The sequence below is a fragment of the Callithrix jacchus genome, chromosome 7 (assembly GCF_049354715.1).
Source record: "Callithrix jacchus isolate 240 chromosome 7, calJac240_pri, whole genome shotgun sequence".
Classification (NCBI taxonomy): Eukaryota; Metazoa; Chordata; class Mammalia; order Primates; family Cebidae; genus Callithrix; species Callithrix jacchus.
This window is the reverse complement of record NC_133508.1, coordinates 128,448,377-128,472,334: the sequence shown is the minus strand read 5'-3', so window position 1 is coordinate 128,472,334 and position 23,958 is coordinate 128,448,377. Positions and strand designations below refer to the sequence as shown.

The following is a 23,958-nucleotide window of genomic DNA, read 5'->3' as shown; positions in this document are numbered from 1 at the left end:
TAATAGGTCTGTGTTCTAATTCAGAGGATTTAAAAGTTTTGTTTGAATTTGGACTTTATTAGAATCATATAATTTTATGTTTCAAAATTAACTCATTTTAGGGTGGTCAGTTTATTTAAGAAATTCTGATACTACTCTTAAAAATTTTTTTTTAGCTATAGAGAAGTCTGAAACCACTTCTGAACACACTTGTCAGCTCTGTGGTGGTTGGTTTGATACTAAAATTGGATTATCAAATCATGTTAGAGGCCACTTGAAAAGACTTGGAAAGACCAAATGGGATGCTCACAAATCTCCAATCTGTGTTCTGAATGAGATGATGCAAAATGAAGAAAAATATGAAAAAATCTTAAAGGCATTGAACAGTCGTCGTATTATTCCCAGACCATTTGTAGCTCAAAAACTTGCGTCAAGTGATGACTTTATATCTCAAAATGTTATACCTCTTGAAGCATACCGAAATGGCCTAAAGACTGAAGCTCTGTCAGTGTCTGCATCAGAAGAAGAAGGGCTGAATTTCTTAAATGAATATGATGAAACAAAACCAGAACTGCCCAGTGGAAAAAAGAATCAGTCTCTTACACTCATAGAACTTCTTAAAAATAAAAGGATGGGAGAAGAAAGGAATTCTTCTATTTCTCCTCAAAAGATCCATAATCAGACAGCAAGAAAGAGATTCGTTCAGAAATGCGTTCTTCCATTAAATGAAGATAGTCCGTTGATGTATCAGCCACAAAAAATGGACTTGACTATGCACTCAGGTAAGAGGACGTTTATGACTATCCTATACACAGTTTAAATGCATTCAATTATGCTTTCTTTAATGGAATATATGTGGAAAATACTTTCTCACAATCTTCTTGCTTAAGCTGCTTTTTTTTTTACAGAGCACAGATTGGTTATTCTGTCATTTCTGTATAACTCATCAGTTGAGGTTCCTTAGCACTGAGTTCTCTGTGCCTCTTTTCTTGGTCTGAATGTAAGGTGAGAACAAAAGCAAAAGAAAACCACACACATACACATACAAAAACAACAAACAAAAAGCTGATCTGTAAAAATAAAATTTGCTGTGGCTGGAGGATGATTGCGAATGGGAGGTTGGTGTTCGAAAGCACAGTGTTATTGAAAAGGCATACCTCTGTCGTATTTTTGCCAGTGCTCCAAGGTGATCATGTTTTCAAGATTTAGCTGTTGGTTTTTCCACTGCTTAGTTGAAACAAAACAGACTCTTAAAGCTGAGTGGATTGGTATCTGTTGTGATTAACCTAAAGAAGCATCTCCTTTCTCCAATTCCTTATTGTATTGTGGGATAGTTTGGTTTTGGAGAACAGTTGTGAACATAAAACATATTTGTTTGGGGTTTTAGGTTTTAAAATAGTGCTCTAATGGAACAGAACAGATGATTTGGCTTAGTACTTGTATACCAATAGTTTTTCCTTTGGGAAGGAATATTTTGTGTGTATTGGCAAATAATGTGGCAGATAAAGTAGCCAAACTTTATTCATTATTGCCAAGTCTGGTTTATACTTTTAGATTAGAAAAATTTTAAGTGTCTTTTCTAGATTCCTTTTTGAAGATTAAGAATGTTAAAGGTTTATGTAATTGGTCTCATTAGAGATGTAAGTTGAATGTGTCTGAGGTAATAGTAAATGGATTAATAATGAATAAAATGACTGTAATGTTGTTTATTTGCTTTGGGGTAGACATTGTCATATCCCAAATAGTTGTAATGCAATTTTGATTTAAGGAAAGATTACTTTGTATTGTAAGTGGTCTGGAAAACAATTTATCTTACATGAGGTTCTGTTTAATACAGCTTTTTCTTTTGAATAAAGAGTCTCTGAAAGTCATTAGCTTTCAGTATTCTTTCAGAAGGATAAAACGCAGGGATGATGTGTTAGCTGTGTTGACCAAGGCGTAGTATACTTCAGAGATGGAAAGCATATTTGTGGCTGTCACAGTAATGCTGAAGAAATCAATTGAAACGTGTTGGGGGAGTGAGGATTGTTTGAGAAGTGAGGAGTTTTTTATTGTTGAACATGTTTTCTTTCCTGTGATGACTAAGATGTTAGCTTGTTGATCATTTATTTAGCACAAAGATTTTAGCAAAAAACTTCAGATCATTAACTTTCATTATTGATTGCGCATTCAGAGTAATGAACATAAAATACCCTGGATAAAATGTTGTGTCTAACAGCTGTTCAGTGGTGTGTTTTACCACCTTTTCTCCCAGCCTTCATCAGAAAACCTAATTTAGTATTGAGACTTTTACGGTTTTGTGGGTAAAACACTTTAATTACCACTTTGTCAACTAGACTTTTAAATTCTTTTTATTGGTAATGTTGTAAGCTTTGAAACTTCTCAACAGAACCATGGTGTTCAAATCACAGGATTGCATTTTCGTAGGTTTAAGAAATAATCTGCGTAACACAGAAATCTGCAAGAAAGTGATAATAGGTGTTATATCCAGAGGAGCTCAAAGGTTTAAGTCACTCCTCTTCTACCTTTCCAAAGAGCATGAGATAGCTGTAAATACTAACTACAAACTAATAACAGTTAATTTCCCCGCCTTATTTTACGTTAATCTATTTCATTGAACGTTTTTAAAACCATCTTTATTGTGGTGCTTTTCTACACTCTTTAAGCTAAGAAAATTTCACTTCTTGAAGTGAGAACTGGATTATAGTTTTCTTTTGAATGATAGGTATGCCTGTGAAGCTTAGAACATGTGTGCATTGCAATACGACGTTTACAAGTGCTGTTAGCCTGTCCAACCACTTACGCGCTTATGCACGAAAGAAGAGTGCTGGACTTTTGACTGGTACAGGTATGTTTGAACAGATATCACAGCAAGTCTGTTTGATACAATACACTTTTTTTTCCCCACCAAACTGGTGTTAATTCAGATCATATTTATAACTTTCTTTGGTAAGCTGCAGTTGTCTGAATACATTTCTGAATAAATTTCAGCAACTTGTAAACTGTTAGATATAATTCTAAGCACGTTAATCTTTTTCCTTTGGCTCTTGTTGACTTAATTTGGGGAAAAAAAATTAACCCAAGAGATGTGAAATTTTGAGTCTACCTTAATCCCATTTCTTTTTTAGAATTATACTATTTTTGATTTTTAAATTTATTTTAGATTACAGAAAAACACCTCTCTTTATAGTTCTAGTCAGGCACAGTGGTGTGCCTTTATAGTCCCAACTACTCATGAGGCTCGCAGGAGGATCACTTCAGCTCAAGAGTTAGAGGCTGTAATGTGCTGTGATTGTGCCTGTGAATAGCCACTGTACCCTAGCCTGGGCAACATAGCATAAAAAGATTGTAGTTCTAGCTTGGGGAAATCCTTTATTAGAAAAGGAAATTATAGGGAAATTCCAAAATGTAGACTTGATAAGAAACCTAAGCAAACTAATGAATTTTCATTAGTCTGTAGATTAGATCTTTGAAGGGGCAAGCCTTAATAATGGCTTGTATTGACAGGTGAATAGATTTTTAATACCTCTTAAATATATTAAAGATTAATAAATTTAGCTATGCACATAAGTGTTAACATGCAAATTTCTGTGTTATTTTTGGTTGGTTAGCCCAACCTTGCAGATACCTCTTAATGCTGCTCATCTGTGAAAATTTTATTAGCTTACTTATATGTAATATGCTTCTTATAACCTGCAAAATGCTTTGCACTTCATTTGTAGTCTTTTAAGCTATACTGCTTTAGCAAATCTCATTTCCCTCACATCTTAAAATATACCCTCTTTTTGACATAGATCTACATAAATTCTTTTGCCTAAAATTCTCTTTCCAATCTTTTTATTTCTCTTGCTCTTTTTTAGATCACTGCCTCCTGCTTTCTTCTGGTTGTTTCCCCAGTTGTTTTTGTTCTTCCTCATGTACTGTAACTTACATCCAATATGTTCTTGCTGCCAAAAAAAACAAACCACTTATATTTATACTAGTGTCTTTCTTCTGCTTCTTTGCATTCTTCCTTAACTTGATATACAAATGACCATGGATGAATGTTGACCATTTACATTAAAAGGAAAGGAGCGGGGTGAGTTTTAGTCTACTAGATTAGTCCTCCAACTGTGTGATTATAATTTTTATATACCCTCACCTTTATCGGGCTTGGCAGATGATGGCAGGCATTTAAGTTGGGGGACAATGAAAATAAGAGACTGTACAAATGGGAAATCCTTATTGTTACCATACTTGCTAACCTTTATTGAACATTTACTGTGTGTCAGGCACTATGCTATGCAATTTATATGCGTAACATTTAATCTTTACAACAACTATACAAGTTGTAGGTACTGGAATTCTCTTCCATTTTATAGGAAACTAGGACTTAGAGAACTTAATTTACTTAAACTTATACAGTTAGTAAGTAGCAAGGTTGAAATTCAAATCAAGACTATTATTTTACCTAATCTTCATTTTTCATCACTATTCTCTACCTTATACAAGTGGCCTAGTTTTGAATTTATTTTTAAAACAAGAAATTGAAATAAAAATAAGCAATTGAAAATTCTAAAATGAGGGTGGGTTTATTTTTTATTTGTTTTTCTTTTTTTGAGACAGAGTCTCGCTCTTTTGCCCAGGCTGGAGTACAGTGGCATGATCTTGGCCCACTGCAACCTCCACCTCCCTGATTCAAGCAATTTTCCTGCCTAAGCCTCCCAAATAGCTGGGATTACAGGTGCACACCACCACGCCTGGCTAATGTTTTTGTAGTTTTAGTAGAGATGGGGTTTCTCGAACTCCTGACCTCAGGCAAGCCGCCTACCTCGGCCTCCCAAAGTGCTGGGATTACAGGCATGAGCCACTGTACCTGGCCTGAAGGTGGGTTTAATATGGGGAGTATTCTGGTGAAGACTGAATAAATAAGAACCTAATTAGAAAGAGCAGAGATCCAAGAGGTGTTTAGGCCTAGATTAGACTTTAGAAGACTTAATGTTCCTTTCTGATTATTCAAGTAGGTCATGCAAATATCTAACAAGGCAAGATAACTCCAGTCCAGATTTTGTTAGTCCATTAAAAAAATCCTTTTAGTGCATCTGAAAATTCTGCAAAACACAGGGTTAATTACTTATAAGTAGGTAGTAGTAAACCTCCATTTACCAAGAATGCACTTATGAAACATTATCTAAAAAAAATCTTCATTGAGAGAAAAGTAATGTAGGATGAATGGGAGTATATTTAGGTCCTGAAGAATAAAAGAGGGTGTTATTTTAAAAATATGTTTAATTAAGTACTAACCAAAACATTAGAAGTACTAGGAAATAGAAAGTGTGTATTTGGCAGTCCTAGGCAAAGAAAAGGAAAATGAAAAGCTGAAGAAAGTCTAGGGTCATATTTTCCACACTCAGTAGCCACTTTGGAGAAACTTTAAAAACTTATGCTTCTTTTTTTGGAAATTCTGAAACATTTTTCCGTCATTTAAAAAAAACCTTATCAGTAGAGCTGTACAGATGTCTTTGCTGCTTATTTATGCCAACTAAGAAGCTTTCATCAAGCTTTATTAACTTATTTTATTTTCCAAATGGAGAATTCTGTATTATATTTATAAACGCCACATACCTTTTTTTTTTTTTTTGAAATGGCGGCTCACTCTGTTGCCAAACTGGAGTGCAGTGGTGTGATCTTGGCTCACTGCAACTTCCGACTCCTTGGTTTAAGTGATTCTTCTGTCTCAGCCTCCTGAGTAGCTAGGGTTACTAGGATGCACCACCATGCCCAGCTAATTTTTTTATTTTTAGTAGAGACAGGGTTTCACCATGTTGGCCAGGTTGGTCTCCACCTCCTAACCTTGTGATCCGCCTGCCTCGGCCTCCCACAATGCTGGAATTACAGGCATGAGCCACCATGCCCAGCCAAACTCCACATACCTATTACCCACCATACCAGTATCACTGTTATAAAGCAGTGGTCCTAATAACCTATGGCCCTAGAAAGTTCCATCTGGTTATTATAAGTGATTAATTAATTCATATGTGTAACAGCCATCATTTTTCAAGAATAGATGATCTTTTAGTGAATAAAATTGCAAATTCATTTTTATAAAATCTTACCTTAGTATATCACAAAATTGGAAGAATGTAAAGGGAAAATAGGAATAAAGTCTCTCTAACCATGTCTAGTATGTGTATTTCTAGTTTCAGCAGTCTTAATTCATGTGGATTTTAAGTTGTGGGTGTACTCTTGAATACAAAGCTGAGACACCCCCAGGCTACATGGTAAAGACCTGCTTTTAGTTACCTGTGATAGAATAAACTTTCAAGCCTTCTTAGAAGCTACCAGCTGCTGGTCTCTTTTGTCAGAACTGGTGATCTTTTGAGGGAAGAAAAATATTCTAACTTACATTTCTTCAGGTATCCTGAATACACTGAAGAGGATATACCTCTTCTTCCCAAAATACGTATTTACTGGTGACTTAAATACTTCTAATATGATGGCTCTCAATCCTTTTTGGGGTCACCAACATCTTTGAGAATTTCTTGAAAGCTATGGGCCCCATCCTAGAAACATGCACTTATTCATTCTCAAATAAACATTTTTCTGTGTATAGGCTTTGCATATCTCCTGAAGGCTGTCATTAATTCATCTGGTGGCAAATTGAGAAAGGAGAGATGCCAAAATAAAAGGAAAGTAAAAATAGAAGTAGGAATCAGAAGCCCTAAGAAGTGTGTTTTTTGTTGTTGTTGTTGTTGTTGTTTTTTGTTTTTGTTTGAGCAGAAAATGCTTAAAATGCAAGAATTGCCTAGTAACAAAACTAATTCTATGGTCATAATGTAAATTAAAAGACATCTTCCCTGATATTTGTAAAAGGAACCAATGGAAGAAATAGGAAAGGTTTAGAATTGAAGATTTGGAAGAGGTAGCCATACTTGGGACAGTTAAATTGTCATAAAAGAATAATTTCACAAATTAAAAGTTTTGCCCAGAACTGTCCCAGTTTATCTTCTGTTGGGTAGGTTCAAATAAATTGTTTAATAATTTTTATGTGTCTTCACTTGTAGATAATTTATGAAACTGTTTTACTCCCCCCCCAATCAATCTTTAAATAGACTAGAATCAAAGGGTTTATTTTATATCCTATATTGTAAATTTAAGGCAGACTTCTTATTTACGAGTTTATTCCAGCTGGGCGCGGTGGCTTGCAGCTGTAATCCCACACTTTTGGAGGTCGGGGTGGGTGGATCACAACGTCAGGAGTTCAAGAATAGCCTGGCCAAGACAGTGAAACCCTATCTCTACTAAAAATACAAAAATTAGCCGGGCGTGGTGGCAGACACCTGTAATCCCAGCTACTTGGGAGGCTGAGGCAGGAGAATTGCTTGAACCCGGAGGCAGAGGTTGCAATGAGCCGAGATCACACCACTGCATTGTAACCTGGGCAACAGAGCAAGACTCCATCTCAAAAAAAGAGTTTATTCAGGTTATTTATAGACTGCAGTAATGGTAGATTTCTTTTTGAGATTTTGTTATCTTTAATGTTTTTTGTGCTCATACAAATTTTTCTGGTTTTCTATGCAGTGTAATAAGAACATTATATAGTTTTCATTAAATTTTGAAATTGTATAATGTAGCTTATATTACTTTTGGACTTTTACTGATTAGCTTTTTTTTGTGCCTAATGTTTTAATTAAATGTCTTTTTATACTGGCAATATTAAGAACATAGTCTGTTAAGTTATTAATGAAGTGACTATACATACTGGTTTGGCCTTGTTGTCCCACCTAAGTACTAGTGCCTCTTTTACTCTCATACATATCCTAGATTGAATGAGAAGTTAATCATCCTGATTATTAAAATTGCTAAAGCATTTAAAATTAAGGTAAAGCATATTCTATCAACCTAATCTGAAATCAGGAAAAATACATATTTTGAGGTCAAAATAAAAGTGAATTTCAACAGATAGGGAAAAGGAAATACAGCCATAGTAGAGAGAATGTTGTTAAAGGGGGTAGATCTTTTCGATGAATGCCACAGTGCTTCTCTGTGGTAGATAGTATGTTGTTATCTTTTGAAAAGAAGAAAGAATGATGGTGGCATTCAACATTTTAATTGGGATTTTATTTTATATCTTGACGACATATACAAACTTATATTAATACAAACACACAATTCCTTGTTCACTCACCTAAATGCACTTTAATATTTTCTTTTTTGTGTGTGTGAAAAATTATTTTCTTTTTTCTTTTTTTGTGAAAAATTAATGCTGGTCATGAGCCAGTAAATTCATTTGCTACTCACTAGGAAGTCACTATTAATAGATTGAAGACACTGCCCTAAGTGCCTGTTTCTCCTAGGGGTTGGTACTGACTAGAGCCAATGATAGTAATGTCTTAGAAGTCATAACTCTTCTGTGGCAGCAGGTGAATTGTACTCATTTCATCCAAATTTTTCTCTGTAGTCAAATGCTGACCTCTGGGACTTAACAGTAATTGGAAATTTGTAGTTACTCATTTAAAATTAATGTAAGAAAAATATTTTATATATGCACATATATTTGGGAGGGGCTTCTTTATCTTCAGAACATTTTCTTGATACATTTTGGAGGTAAAGCCCAATTGTTGCTATTCTACAACAGATGGCTTATCCATCGTAATTATTTGACTTTTCTGATGAGGGAAAAAAAAATAGTTTAAAAAATCGGGTCCTAGTCAATACCACTAGTACAATATGTTAACATTTATTTAAAAATCAAGTCCGTGTTTTATTTTTTTATACCATCTACTTTTAAGTGTAATAGTAGTACGGTCTTTTGCCTCTTTTCAGCTTTAATGATATATTGGCTGCAGAGGACTGTAACGAGTACTAATGAACACGTAACACAGTGTCAGGTGCTGAATGGGTTTATAAGCCAACTATAAAAGTCATTCTTATGTTGTGGAAAATGCTAATGGGAGCACTTTCTGATGTGATAGAAAACATAGTATTGTGAAAGCTTCCCAATGTGCATTAAATTACTTATTCATTCATGTGTGTCTCTGTAGTATCTTTTAAGACTAATATAGTACTGCATGTTTGAGAAATTGCATGCTTTCATGGTAGTTCGTTCAGCCTGAAAGAGTGTAAGTAGAAAATTTTGATCTTATTAAGATTAAACTCCAGAGGAGCGAATCTGCTTCTACTTAAAGTGAACAACACCTTGATAATTCTTCCAGACTGGGCTGTGGGGGGGAATATGTGAAAAGTATGAAACATGTCCCTGCAGCCAGGGAACTTAAGGAATGATTGTTATAAATACAAAAAATTAGCCAGGCATGGTGGTGCGCACCTGTAATCCCAGCTACTTGGGAGGCTGAGACAGGAGGATTGCTTGAACCCAGAAGTTGGAGATTACAGCGAGCCGAGATTGTGCCATTGCACTCCAGCCTGGGCAACAAGAACGAACTCCTCAGCAAACAAAAACAAAATACAAGTCAGATGCAGTGGTGCACGCCTATAATTCCAGCTACTCAGGAGGCTTCGGCAGGAGAATTGCTTGAACCTGGGAGGCGGAGGTTGCAGTGAACTGAGATTGTACTACTGCACTCCAGCCTGGGAGACAGAGTGAGACTCTATCTCAAAAATAAATAAATAAATAACAATAGAAGAAAAATAAGCCAGGTGCGGTGGCTCACTCCTGTAATCCAAGCACTTCGTGAGGCCAAGACGGGTGGATCACCTGAGGTCAGGAGTTTGAGACCAGCCTGGCCAACATAATGAAACTCTATCTCTACTAAAAAATACAAAAAAAAATAACCAGGCATGGCGGCAGGCGCCTGTAGTGTGCATTAAATTACTTGTTCAATCATGCGTCTCTGGGATTCCAGCTACCCAGGAGGCTGAGGCTGGAGAATCACTTGAACCTAGGAGGTGGAGGTTTCAGTGAGCCAAGATCATGCACTCCAGCCTGGGTGACAGAGCAAGACTCTATCTCCAAAAAAAAAAAAAAAAAAAAGAAAGAAAAAGAAGGGAATGGCATGGTCAAACCTATTAAAAAACTATTTATGAGACAATGAAAAGATGGGTCTTTATATATCTTAGCTATAACTTATTTCTGTAGTACTGTTCTTCATTAAGGACATATATGTGTATACATTTGTCTGCATAGTTACATATCATTTATAAATGATTAGCAAGGTAATGATTATCTGCGTTGAGTAAATTTTCTAGTTAACTGAAGACTAGTCCTTTAACTGTTAATAACTTGATTTTTCCTAACCATTTTGATGGTTAATGTTCTAAAATGTTGTTCTTATTTTTACCTTGAGAAGCTTGGATATAATTTAGAGTATTTTGGGTAAGTTTTACAGATACACTACTAATTGTTTTATTATGCCAGCAAGAATTAGGCTATTTTCCCACCATACTAAAAGATGATTGGCTGATTTTTTTTCACTAATTCAACAAGCATTTTTTTTCACCTCTAAGTGTGCTAAGTATGCAGAGATACATTGGATCTTACAATATTAGAAGCACATATATACATAATTGTTGTAATACAAGACAGATTGGTAAGTGCCATTCGAGTTTATGTGTGAAATACTGTGGAATTTCAGAGAAAAAGGAAGACACATTCATCTAGATTGGGACCTCACAAGGTTTTTGAAATTACTATTTGAATGGACTGATGTATAGCTAAGTGAAATGAAAATGGGGGTTGGTTGGGGAAGGGAATTGTTTGAAGGAGGGAGTAAGGTGGTACAATGTGGGAAATTTATTGGAAATACTAGGGAGTGTGAGGTAAGGGAATTGAGTTTGGTAGAGTCAGATGACATGGAATGCTAGTCTAAGATGTTGGAATTAACTTTGTAGTGGGGAACTATTTGAATATTTTAAGGAATTTGTATAATGCTTTTGAAATTGCTTTTTAAATAAAGGATTTGGCGGGGAGGAGGAAACATTGCAAGGTAGATAATTTTAAGAGTCCTGTACCAGCTTAGTGACATTAAGAATGTAAAGGAGGGGTAATAGATGTATGGGTAATACTATGGAAATAAAATAAGCAGGACATGGTAGATTAGTTAGAGGTACAGAATAAAAGGAAAGAGATAGAGATGGCTCAAGGTTTTAAATCTGAATGGGAGATATATGGTTATACAAGTACAGTTAACCAATCTGCTACCATGCTGTTTGGTAAAAGGGCAGGCTTCATTACTTCTCTGTCATTTACTAGCAACAGTTCATCATCCAGCTATCCACTGTTACAAAGTTTCATCTTAAAAGCAGGAGATCTACAAATTTGGAAAAGAAAGCTTTATTTCTTAAAAAGCCTGAAGCCTGCAGGCTTGGAAGTGTATCCTTGGACAGAGACAAAAAGCAAGTCCTTCAGAGGGGGAAGGGTGAGACAGGAAGTTATGTCGAATGGGTTGGCTAAGTATACATATTCAACAGGTTATTGGAGGAGCTATGAATATTCATAAGGGGGTGCACACAGGCTTAGTGTACAAACTCCATGTTACATATATCCCATGATCACATTAAGGCGGAGATGTAACATTTAAACAGTAAAATTAGGGTTTACATGTCAAAAGGTGAAATAGAATCACAGGCACCCTATGTATAGCCTCCACAGACCAGCCAGAACCATTTTGTGATCTCATCAGCAAGGAATGCTGGTCAGTTGTGTCAAAACCACAAAAACAGGGGAGTCTGGCTTCTGAGTTAGGCAATTGGTTGAAATCAGTGGTGGAAGAGTGTTTTGAAAAGACTGGTTTCTTTTTAACTCTTAGGAAAGAAAGTTTAGTGGTGTTTAGTGAGAGAGGGGATTTAATGAGACATGCTTCACCTTCTGTTGCATCCTGGCTGGGAAATCAATTTTTAAGGTTTCTCTGGGGTCCCCTTGGCAAAGAGCGTGTCCATTTAGTCTGTTCTAGAACTTAGAATTTTATTTTTATTTCTCAAAAGCAAATAACCACACTTGTTGAATCAATAGGTTTGTTTTTAGGAGAATATAGCCAAGAGTACACCATTGTAGCATAAAAATACTGAAATTTTATGCTTGTTTTTTTGCTGCTCATTGGTTCCAAAAGGAGGATGATCTGTTTTGACTGACATCTTGTTTTTCGTGCAAGCCTTATCTAGTTTCCTAGCATTGCTATTGGTTTTGTTATTTTTGAATTTTCTGGGTTTTGCTTTTTTTTTTTAAGATTTATTTGGGCTTTTTAACTGTATCTAATTCTATCCTCAGTTATAATGTTTGTGTTTGCTATGAGTTTTACTCCATAGGCCTTAAATAATGAGATTCAGAAAATATCATTAGGTATTGAATTTATTCAAGCCCAAAGCTTGAGGATGGCCACCTGGAAACATAGGTTCAAGTTGGCCCTAGATATACACTTTGATTAGCAGCAGTTGCAAGTGAGTTTTTAAGGAAAAAAGAAGCTGTTCCTAAGTTTACTTTATCAAGAATTTACATTAAAATAACATAAGCTATCGATTGGTTATACGTTGTTCTTTGTATCACAAATTTCAGGAACATGAAAATAATGGGTAAGGGATCAGGTCAGGAACAGAAGGCTTTTAAACAGTTGCCCCCCACCTCCCCCACACGCGCCCCTCCACCCCATGAGGGCATGGGAGTTACGTGACTAAAGTCCCCTACTCTAGTCTTTCTGGGCCTGGTAAATCTTGGATATTGTAATTAGCTGACTACTCTGTGCTGTTTTCCTTTTCTCAATTCTAACATGAATTTCTTGAATGCTGTTTGTAATCTGGATTTTTAAGCTAGAACTAGCCCTTACAATAACAAGGCATGTGGTTGGCCAGAGCTGAATTTCAGGTAATGTTTTAATTGACTTTGTGGAAATAATAAAATAACATCCAGACTCTCTCTTGGAGGTTAGGGTTAAAGGATGGCTTATGGTAGTTTCTCACTTATTGCAGAAGTAGAAAAAAGTAGAAAAGTAGAATTTACTTTTTTTTTTTTTTTTTTTGGTTTGCCTAGTGTTTGAAGAATAAGGTTAATTCTTGTTATTCAAGGTTTACATATTTAATTGTAGCTTAGCTAAAAGTTGGCTGAAACAGAAAGTACCTGATCAATACCATGTTTGGTTATAGTTTGAATTTTGGGCAGAATGTGTAAAGCTCTTGAAAACTATAGAAAGCCAAATCAGATCCATTGTGACATTCAATTTACTAATATATTGTTGTGAATCCTATCTCGTTTAAGTTATATGATTACATTGAAGATAATTTAAAAGAAATTTTAAAGTTAGGTGGTTTTCTTAAATAATTTTATGATCAAGAACAATTTAATTATTGTTACTACATCTGAAATGATATTTCAGAAATAGGGAGATTTTAAGGGCAAAGACTGATTATCTTGTTTATAATTCTAAACAAAAGGGACTTAAAGCAGATTATCATTATGTACTTTAATGTTTATTCTAATTTCAGATGTTTCTTGGTCTTAGAAAAGTGGTTGATGTTAACTAATGCCTATTTTGCATAATAAAACAGCATATAAGTCCAACTTAGTTGAAAAGAAAATTACAAATGTATTTTTTCTTACCTGTTGCCACAAAGAAGTAACGCATTTGCTATCCTATCAGCTCTTAACTGACCAGTAAGCCACTTGTAGCTGTGATATTGTTAGCTTTTTTAGCTTTGGGCAAGCTGGTAAAACCTCTAATTTCTGTTTATAAAAATGCATGATGAGGTATCATATTTATGTTTATCTTTTTCCTTTACATCTAGAGAATACTTGCTCAACATATCCTTTAGTAATTATCCCCTCTACTTTGAAATAGTGGGGCCTTCTACACATTGTACCTTTTCTTTAACTGAATCCATTCAAGTTTAAATAAAAGGTGACTTTCACGTCCTTTAACTCTTTCTCTGAACTATAAGGCTATTGACTATCCTTAATATAACCTCCTATTTTGTAGGACAAACTCAAGCAACCAGTCTTTGGGGACTAATAATTGTTAAATCACAAACCTAATTCTTAAAGCAAAGGAAATTCATTTTCCAGGTATTTTGCATTTCATCCTCTTCCAAGTAAATTATTTTTTTTGAGACAGAGTTTCGCTCTTGTTACCCAGGCTGGAGTGCAATGGCGCGATCTCGGCTCACCGCAACCTCCACCTCCTAGGTTCAGGCAGTTCTCCTCCCTCAGCCTCCTGAGTAGCTGGAATTACAGGCACAGGCCACCATGCCCAGCTAATTTTTTGTATTTTTAGTAGAGACGGGGTTTCACCATGTTGACCAGGATGGTCTCGATCTCTTGACCCCTTCCTTGATCCACCCGCCTCGGCCTCCCAAAGTGCTGGGATTACAGGCTTGAGCCACTGCGCCCGGCCCCAAGTAAATTATTAAAATATGCAGGATCTAGTAAACTTTGCCACTGATTGCTGTGTGATTGAGTTACTTACCCTTTTTTCAGTCGTTGGGAGTGGAAACTCTAAAAATTAATTAAAGTTATTTAGGGTACTAAAAAAATTATCCAATTTTAAAGTTAAAATATCAAGGGAAAATGATGATGAAAATAAATACATTTGAGGTACTAAATGTGTATCTCTATACTTAATTGCTGATTGTAAGGGCAACATTGCTTTTTATAATTTAAACTACTCATCTTGGGAATAATGATTGGTTTGAATATGGTGGTATAGCTAGGAGCAAAGAACTGATGTTGGTAGGAGTAGTGAAATTGTTTTCAATTTTAATACTGTGTAGAGATTGGGGATTTAACAATTTTTCTTTTAATAGGTTTTTTTTTTTAAATGGGTCAAGGGATTGAGGGGTGGAACTGAATGCAGCCTTTCTCATTTATGATAGCAGGTACTCAGGTATCAGGACTGCTATGCAGGGTCCAATGCAAAATGAGTGTGTGGTAGCCCTTGTCCAAAAATTAATAATTTCAAGGCTGTCATAGTAGAGCATTAAACCGAGTGTGGGTTTCTCCCCATGTGACTGTACAGGTTGGATACCCATGAAGCTGGTCTCCTAGGCACTTGGTACAGAAACAAAGATAAAAGCTGAAGAAACGAAACTTTGGCTTCTCAACAAATGGCTTTCTCTGCTCCATTCCTGTTTTAGACAAGCTAACATGTTTTGTTAAAAAAAAAAAAAAAACCCTAATTCTTTTTCAGTTGAGGCTGAAGGAAAAAAAATGGTATTTACAGTATTTTTATATGCTTGGGGCTTATGAATCTTCAAGGATTAGTGACATCAGTTCGAACTGAGTTTATTACTTTTTTTTTTTTTTTTTTTTGTCTAAGCATTTTATTTTTTATTTTTTTTTTTTTTAATTTTTTATTGGATTATAGGTTTTGGGGTACATGAGCAGAGCATGCAAGACAGTTGCGTAGGTACACACATGGCAGTGTGCCTTGCTTTTCTTCTCCCCTTCACCCACATTTGGCATTTCTCCCCAGGCTATCCCTCCCCACCTCCCCCTCCCACTGGCCCTCCCCTTTTCCCCCCAATAGACCCCAGTGTTCGGTACTCCCCTCTCTGTGTCCATGTGTTCTCATTTTTCATCACCCACCTATGAGTGAGAATATGCGGTGTTTCATTTTCTGTTCTTGTGTCAGTTTGCTGAGGATGATGTTTTCCAGATTCATCCATGTCCCTACAAACGACACGAACTCATCATTTCTGATTGCTGCATAATATTCCATGGTGTATATGTGCCACATTTTTCCAATCCAGTCTATTATCAATGGGCATTTGGGTTGATTCCAGGTCTTTGCTATTGTAAACAGTGCTGCAATGAACATTCGTGTACATGTGTCCTTATAGTAGAACGATTTATAGTCTTTTGGATATATACCCAGTAATGGGATTGCTGGGTCATATGGAATTTCTATTTCTAAGGCCTTGAGGAATCGCCACTCTGTCTTCCACAATGGTTGAACTAATTTACACTCCCACCAACAGTGTAAAAGTGTTCCTTTTTCTCCACATCCTCTCCAGCATCTGTTGTCTCCAGATTTTTTAATGATCGCCATTCTAACTGGCGTGAGATGGTATCTCAGTGTGGTTTTGATTTGCATCTCTCTGATGACCAGTGACGATGAGCATTTTTTCATATGATTGTTGGCCTCATATATGTCTTCTTTCGTAAAGTATCTGTTCATATCCTTTGCCCACTTTTGAATCTGAGTTTATTACTAACACAGGAACAGAAAACCAATACTGAATGTTCTCACTTACAAGTGGGAATGAAGCAACAAGAACACATGGAAACAAAGAAGGGAGCCATGGACACAAAGAAGGGAGCAACAGACACTGGGGCCTACCTTGAGGGTGGAGGGTAGGAGGAGGGAGATAGTATAAAAACTACCTATCAGGTAGTATGCTTATTACCTGGGTGATGAAATAGTCTGTATACTAACCCCCGTGACATACAATTTACCTATATAACAAACCTGCACATGTACCCTTGAACCTAAAATAAAGATTAAAAAAAAGAATTGAGTTTATTTTTCTGTCTTACACTTGTGTACCCCTTGGCACATATGCATCCTCTTCTTACCTCACCACTGCCACCATGACCTCCAGCACCAGCTTTTGAAGGTTGTGGAATGATTATTTACCTGTTTGTGTCATATTTATTCGTACTGTAGTCCTGAATGAGCTCGTAGCTAATATTGTCCACCAAGCTTAGGCAAACTACTTAGAGAAGAAATTTTATATGCCTCTTAACTTTGGGTATAGATAACCCAGCTGTTTCACTTTGTCTTAGAGACACCAGCAACCAATTAGAAAAGAAACAGATGAAACAAGGCTTTTAAATCATTGAACAGGGGAGAGTGGTTACAAATAAAAATATTTTGGTGGCAAATGTTAATTTAGTCATGGTGTGCTTTATTACAGAAGTTCCAGCTGTTTTTATGAAATAGATTATCATTCTCGGGTCATTTATGTAGTGAAAGAAAATAAAATGAAACTCATTGAAGCAGTTATTGTATATATGGGCAGAAACGTGAAAAAGAGCAAAATATTTTATTTAATAATGTCAAAGTCAAAAGTAAATTCTTAATCTTCTTTGTATAAAGCTAATGGCTCGGAAAACAGACTTGAATTTTGTGTGTTGTATTATTTATTTGCTTTGCACCAATCTGGTTTTGTGTTTTGGCCTGGTGTTGTCATAATCATTGGTCGTCGTATTGATAGCATAGCAGTACGGTGTTCTTTTTGAAGACTGAAGTTTATTGTGTTTTCTCTTTCATATTTGTATTTGATCAAGACAGATATCTTACTGAAAGGTATAATTTTTTTCTCATTTGGCCTTCCAGCTCAATTTATTCTCCTCGAAAGTAAAATATTCTTAGGAGCAATTTCGATCTTTTATAAATCAGGTAACTTGAAAGATTTTTGACAGTCTTTGTTTGAAATTAATCACTTAAACAGTTTCTGCCCCCTGAATAGTAATCTTAGGATGGTTTGGATGACTGAATTTGTTTCTTTCTAAAGAAGCTTATACTAGAGAAGAAAGTTAATACTTTTTAAATTTTTAAAAATATGTTTAAAGTATATAAACAATGTTAGATTTAAAATACTTTGGAAAGAGAACAGGGTGTGGGAGGTTTTTGTTTTTAGCTTCTTGAGAGTTTTTGGTCACGAGCAAGTGCAAATGAAATCCTGTTACAAAAAAAGGCTTTGCGTAACAAAGTAATTTATTTGGCAGATTATTCATATAAACAACTTTGTTAAAGCTTTGGCTGTTAATGATACTGATGAGCTGCATTATACTAAATCTGAATGTGTCAGTGATCTGTATTTAATGTTCTAGCAGCTCCTGGTACAGTCCAGAACAAAGCTGCTTTTCCCTCTAGATACAATAAAATCTCTTAAGTGAGAATATTGGCATAACAGACATGTTTGTACCTCATCCTTTTCATTCACTGAAATTTTCTGTGTAAATTATCTTTTTATGTAGAGGATGCTGTATAGATGTCTCCTTATTGTGTAGCATTAATATGTTAAATCAGTTTTAAACAGATTTTCCCAAGGTATGGGCAGTATCAGAGGAGTGGAGTTGGATGTTGGCATTACAAAAAACTGTTGTAAAATATGTTCATGTTTCACCTGCTCAAAAAGATAACATTTCAGGAGATAAGAAATTTAGAATTGATGATGAAGATATGAAAACACTGAGGCATTTAGATTTCAGTTGTCAAAGATCCCAGATTTTTAATGTTTTAAATTTATGGATAAGTTTGTAGGGATTCTCAGTGCATGAGATTCTGTAACCTTGACTTGGAGCCCTGGGTTCTAGAAATGACCAGTCAGTCATATGTGGCAGAGTTGTCCTGCTTTCTCAGGTTGTAATACCTTCACATACTCATTGCTACAGAAACGATGGCATTCTCATTTCAAATTTAGATCTGCTCATTCATAAAACAGCCTAAACTTAAGAGTTTCCACAGTCCACAAAGCATCAAAAGCCATAAAATAATTTTTTCCCTATTAAAAAAAATGCCAAAAATATTTCTGTTTTTCAGAATAAACATGCCCAGTCCCATTTTTAAAATACCACAATATGTAAATTTAACTTTAAATGCTTTGTAACTGATAAAATGTTCTTTTGCGTATTTCCCTACCGTCTTCTCCCCTGCTTCCTCAATTTACTTTACACCCCTAACATTAACATTCTGTGAACAAATTTTTTAAGGATTGTTATAATGTATTCTATTTGTATCCTACCGTAATTTATTTGCATTTTAAAAGGAGTTTGAATACAGTGTGGCAATTTTGACAACCAGCAAGCTCATCAAAGTAAGATTCTACCTGTAATCTTATGATACACCAAATGCTTGCTCTGTTCTGCCTAACAAGGATCCATCTTTACAGATGGAAAGAATAGCTGACATCTAGTAGCACTTACTCTTTGAGTTCCCTGAACTCTACTTCCAGTATATGAATCACTCATAACCCACTTAAATTCAGATTGCTCACCAAAGTGACTAGCAAAAAGATTTCCTACTGGTTACAAAGTATATGATATTTTACTCTGTAGCTGTTATGAATAACCTAGTTTCTGTAGATAAGCTGGACTGGTCAGTGATTTATATCTAGGATAATGAAGTACGTGACTGCAGCAACATATTTAAACAAATGATGCACAATGTTGTACAGGAACATTACCTGTATTAAATAGGAGTAAAACATTTTCATTCATAGGCTGTCTAAATATCAATGGTTAATACTGGGTTTTGCTTTACTTTTCTTCCGGAAGTATTTGTTGAGTTCCGGCTCTTGACTGAGATAACTAATGAGATCCTTATAAGATTTTTCTATTCTAGAGTTTGGTTGCTTAATTTTGAACTACCCATTCTTTAATACCTAACTTGACTTCTAGTAGTTCTTTACTTATTAGACTCTTCTTCTGAGGATAAACAGAAAAAGACTGTGTGTCCTGGATTTGACTTTTGAATAGGTGATGACAGGAAGCTAAAACCAGTGGCTTCAGTGAGATTTAGGTTTCTTGTGGTTTTGAATTTTTTACGTGGCATTTCTGTTAGCATTGCCATTTGACTGCTGTAAGGAACTATGTTTATTGGTTTTGTAATAGTAGCATCTATTCTTTTGGAATCTGGACTTTGAACAATTCATTTCACAGTCATTGAATAGTCAGCTCCTTCTCTCTTACTTAGAATTTTTCCAGGGAATTTTTCACATGGCAGGATAATGGAAGAAAAGCCATTTGGGTAACTCTTCTGTTACATTTGTATCCCTCCCACCTTGAATCCCTACAGATATATTCTTACCTTCTCTTCCTGCTAATTGACCAGCAGCACCCTGGATTGCTATCATCCCTTTGTCCAAAGTAATGGCATAGCTGTATTCAAAGACCTATAAAATGTTGTGTGCTATTTCTACCTATAAAAAATCTTTTTTTCCTTTATTAAATCAGATTGTTTTAGAATAAATAAAGGAAAAGTCAAATAATGGAAAAATTTCAAGAACAGTTAACATCAAATTTTGGTCTCTTTTTATATAATTTTTTTACCTTTTCAAATCACATTTTAAAATAAGCTATTGGAAAAATGTAAAATGAAAAATATGTAAAGAATAGTTAGCATTAAACATAGATCCAATTGTAAACTTACGTGAGATAATATGGATTTATATTTATTTTGTAGTAAATAAAACTTACATGATTGCATGATTGATGATTGTATGCAATACAAGTTAAGTTCAAAAATGAAAGTTGAGCTTTTTTTGTCCTTTCAAATGTAGGGCCAGCATACAATTTTAAGAGCTATTTATAGAATTCTTGGTGAATCACTGTGAAAATTGATTTTTCATTGAACTCTTAGTTATATTGTCCATGTTCCCTTCTAACTTTTCCAAGTATATGAGACCTACTTAATGGAGCAATAATGAAATACAAACTTAATTTAACGATCTCAAATAAAAGGTTCTATTTTTCTGGAAATAAGATTTAACCAGATGTTAAAATTATGTATGATTATGAGACTAAAGATTACCATTATTTAATAATTGGCCAATTTAGTAGTTTCAAGTTACTTAGTTACATTTTCTCAGTTCTAGTTTGGTGTGGTAAAACGTTATTTCAAAAGGCAGTACAGGAAGAATAGATGCAGATAATATTACTGCTATTACAGAATCAGCAAGTTGAGTGCATGCTTCAGGGAATAGGGAAATGAATGCAGACTTTTTCAAACTGATTACATGGTCTGTCAGACCTTTCTAGAAAAATATGTATATATGTATATTTTGAAATATATAAGAAATGTTAAGTTTTTCTCTCCCCTTTTTTAGCCTTAGATTGTAAGCAAAAGAAATCAAGGTCAAGATCTGGAAGCAAGAAGAAAATGCTAACATTACCTCATGGTGCTGACGAGGTTTACATTCTCCGATGCAGGTATATGCCTATATTGCCTAATCTGATCAGTTTCTTCATATTTTGCTTGAGACATATTAGCTATTTCATTTGAGATTTTTAATTTGTAGCAGAGTGTGCATTCTCAACAACCAAGTTATAAGTGAACTTCTGGAGATAGGCTTAAAATCTTAATTCAGCTTACAGTATCCTGTACTTCAACAACTAGTAAGTCAAGTTTTTTACATTAGCCAATAGTGATGTAAATCTATTATACTGTAACTTATTAAAGTACCTTTTGGGCCAGGCATGGTGGCTCATGCCTGTAATCCCAGCACTTTGGGTGGCCAAGATGCATGGATCACTTGAGGCCAGGAGTTCAAGACCAGCCTGGCCAACATGGTGAAACCTCATTTCTACTAAAAAAACAAAAATTATCCAGGCGTTGTGACAGGTGCCTGAAATCCCAGCTACTCAGGAGTCAGAGGCAGGAGAATCCCTTGAGCCCGGGAGGCAGAGGTGGCAGTGAGTCGAGATCGTGCTACTGCATTCTGGCCTGAGTGACAGAGCAATGCTCTCTCTCAAAAAAATAAAAATGAAAGAGTAGCTTTTCTTATGTTTCAATTACTTGGATTGAATGGTTTAATTTTATTTGGTTTGAATTTTTGCTTTCTTGAGTTCTCGCTTATTGGGAACACATTTTCTCTTCCCTCATGCTCATGCCTTCTTCCATACTCATACTCACACACAACACACATGAACAAACATAGACACAATGCAATTTAAAGAATGATAAATTGGGGAATGGTCTTTTCTAAACAACGGCACATTTTAGAGTAATTGTTGTTTCAAGTGAATTAAGATGTATAGGTGTTAAGACTGTTAATTTTACCCTAATAATAATGTTCTACCTATACAAATATTACTAGAGTTTATTATAGCTGTTAATAAACATATGAATTGGGAGTTTGGATGTTTTATTAAATCATTTGACTTTATTTAGAAACTTTATCACATGCTATCTTTAAAATATTATGAAAGTTTATTCCTTATGTTTATGGATTTTATGTGAATTGGTTTTAAAGAAAGAGAATTGGTCATGTTAAGAGAATTGTTATATTTCTATAGGTTTTGTGGCCTAGTCTTTCGAGGACCCTTGTCTGTTCAGGAAGACTGGATTAAGCACTTACAACGACATATTGTAAACGCTAATCTTCCAAGGACTGGAGCTGGCATGGTGGAAGTCACATCACTACTTAAAAAGCCTGCCTCCATTACAGAAACTTCATTTTCTCTACTAATGGCTGAAGCAGCTTCATAGAACCAGGAAACCTTTTAAATAGCAAATTTGAATTGGATGTAAATTTGACTTTCTTTTTTTTTTTAAGCCACATTAAATTATGTTTATAAATACTAAAGCAGAAAAATGGGGAAAGTGAATTACAGTGACATCAGAGCAAATCCAATACTTAAAACAGTAAGTAGTCTATATTTTATATAGGGTGGAAGATGTGTTTTTAAGGTTTACGAAGTTTTGTTGGTTAACTGTGTTCACTCAAGAAAAGAGCAGTACATGTAAGGAGCCATTAATAAACTGTTGCACATGGATACTTAGAGACAGACTTACTGGAAAATTATGTTTTTTGCAGTGTTACCAGATCAAGGCTCTGTTTATTCCCCACAAGACTTGCATAGAAAAATAAGATATTATATTTTGTTTGTATGTATTTAGTGTTTTGTATAATACCAAGAACCGATGACTAAATTTACTCAAATTAGGGCATTAAACATCATGTACTTCATAGTTTGAGACTGTTCACTCAAATAGGGCAGAGTACTATTCTATCTAGATGTGTAAGTGTTTTTTTTTAAATCACATGAAACGGTTTTTTTATACTAAAAAGTGGAGGGAGATTTGTTTAAACAAGTATTTCTAAAAGAAATATGTATATAGTTCTGGAAATTATTTGTGGTAAGGAAATATTCTTTACTCCAGTTGCATTTCTCAGACAATAAAGTGGTGCATCCATGCTACCTCCTACTTTGTCAACAAAGATGCTATTTACCCTTTACATTTTTGTATCATAATAGATTTAAAAAATCTAATGTTCTTTATTGCAAGACATTCTTTTGTTAACAGATTTGTTTCTTTTTAATGTTTTACCTAAAATTTGACATGCTTACAGGACAGGTTTGCCTCTTACTTTATTTAACATTGTAGAAATGTAATTAATAAACAATGCTCACTACACAGTTTAGAATAGACGTTCTCATTTATATTATCTTCCAAATTTGATCAGTTAGCAAAACTTAATACACCAATTAAAATATTTCTACATATGATGAGAATGTTTACAATTTAAATTTTAGAACTTGTTTTGGATGTGATTATATGTACGAAAATCGTGTAACACTATGCTCATGCTAAGAACCGACATAACAGAATTACTGAAATAAATGTGCTGTGAGGAATGGAAAATACGGTGCAGGTGTCTTGGTCATGATAAATTGTGATTCTTTTTAGAATTTTTTTCCAAAAACAAATTAGTTCTTTTAATCTGAAATTAGATTCCTTTACAAACAACAATTTTTGTATGCAAGCACCATTTTATTTCATGTAGTATGGCTAATGCTATAGTTGAACCAAGGATATGCATTGATTCTTTGCTTCGTATGTAAATAAAGCTAAAAACAGTTAAAATAAGGAGTATTTTGGTAGAGTATATACATACCTCACTGCCAGTGAAATTGCTTTCCTATGGTATATCTCCTTACCAGAAAAATCTCTAAATAAAAAAAGGTTTAAAGAAAATTAAAATGTGAAACATTTCTTATTTTTATCATTAGTAGCAGTAGTTTGCTTCAGGTTGTGTTTCATTGGATTTAAATTGTTGATACTTACCGGTGACTTGTGAATATAATGTATGTGAGAAAGATCATTTTTCCCCCTTTCACAATTAATCAAACCTCTAAATTCAGATCCATCTTATATGCAAAATTAGAAGGTTGGACTAGATGGATCATTTCCAACCAAGGGTCTCCTGATCCTTTGGTTAATAGATAAGGGAAAAGTACTTACAAGTTATTTTCAGTTTTACAAAAGGCGTGATAAAAACTTTGTATTTGTCTATAGTGACAAAACTAACTCAAATATCACATTTCTT

General features: G+C 34.8%; 1 protein-coding gene across 16 annotated transcripts in view; it reads left to right on the top strand.

Moving 5' to 3' along the window:
• The window catches only part of ZNF644 (zinc finger protein 644), a 106,790-nt gene extending 83,184 nt beyond the window's left edge, over positions 1-23,606 (top strand). For 6 of the 16 annotated variants that reach the window (XM_002751062.7, XM_078332404.1, XM_078332402.1 and 3 more), the window contains 3 exons: positions 156-761; positions 20,734-20,836; positions 21,923-23,606. In XM_002751062.7, coding sequence (XP_002751108.1) covers positions 156-761; positions 20,734-20,836; positions 21,923-22,115 — 902 coding nt within the window. In that variant the 3' untranslated portion in view covers positions 22,116-23,606. Of the gene's footprint in view, positions 1-155; positions 762-887; positions 985-2,704; positions 2,828-20,733; positions 20,837-20,925; positions 21,023-21,922 lie in introns of those variants that run through there. The other 10 variants (XM_009001666.5, XM_054236516.2, XM_017974918.4 and 7 more) reach the window with 4 other exon arrangements.
• Positions 23,607-23,958: the final 352 nt, after the last annotated feature.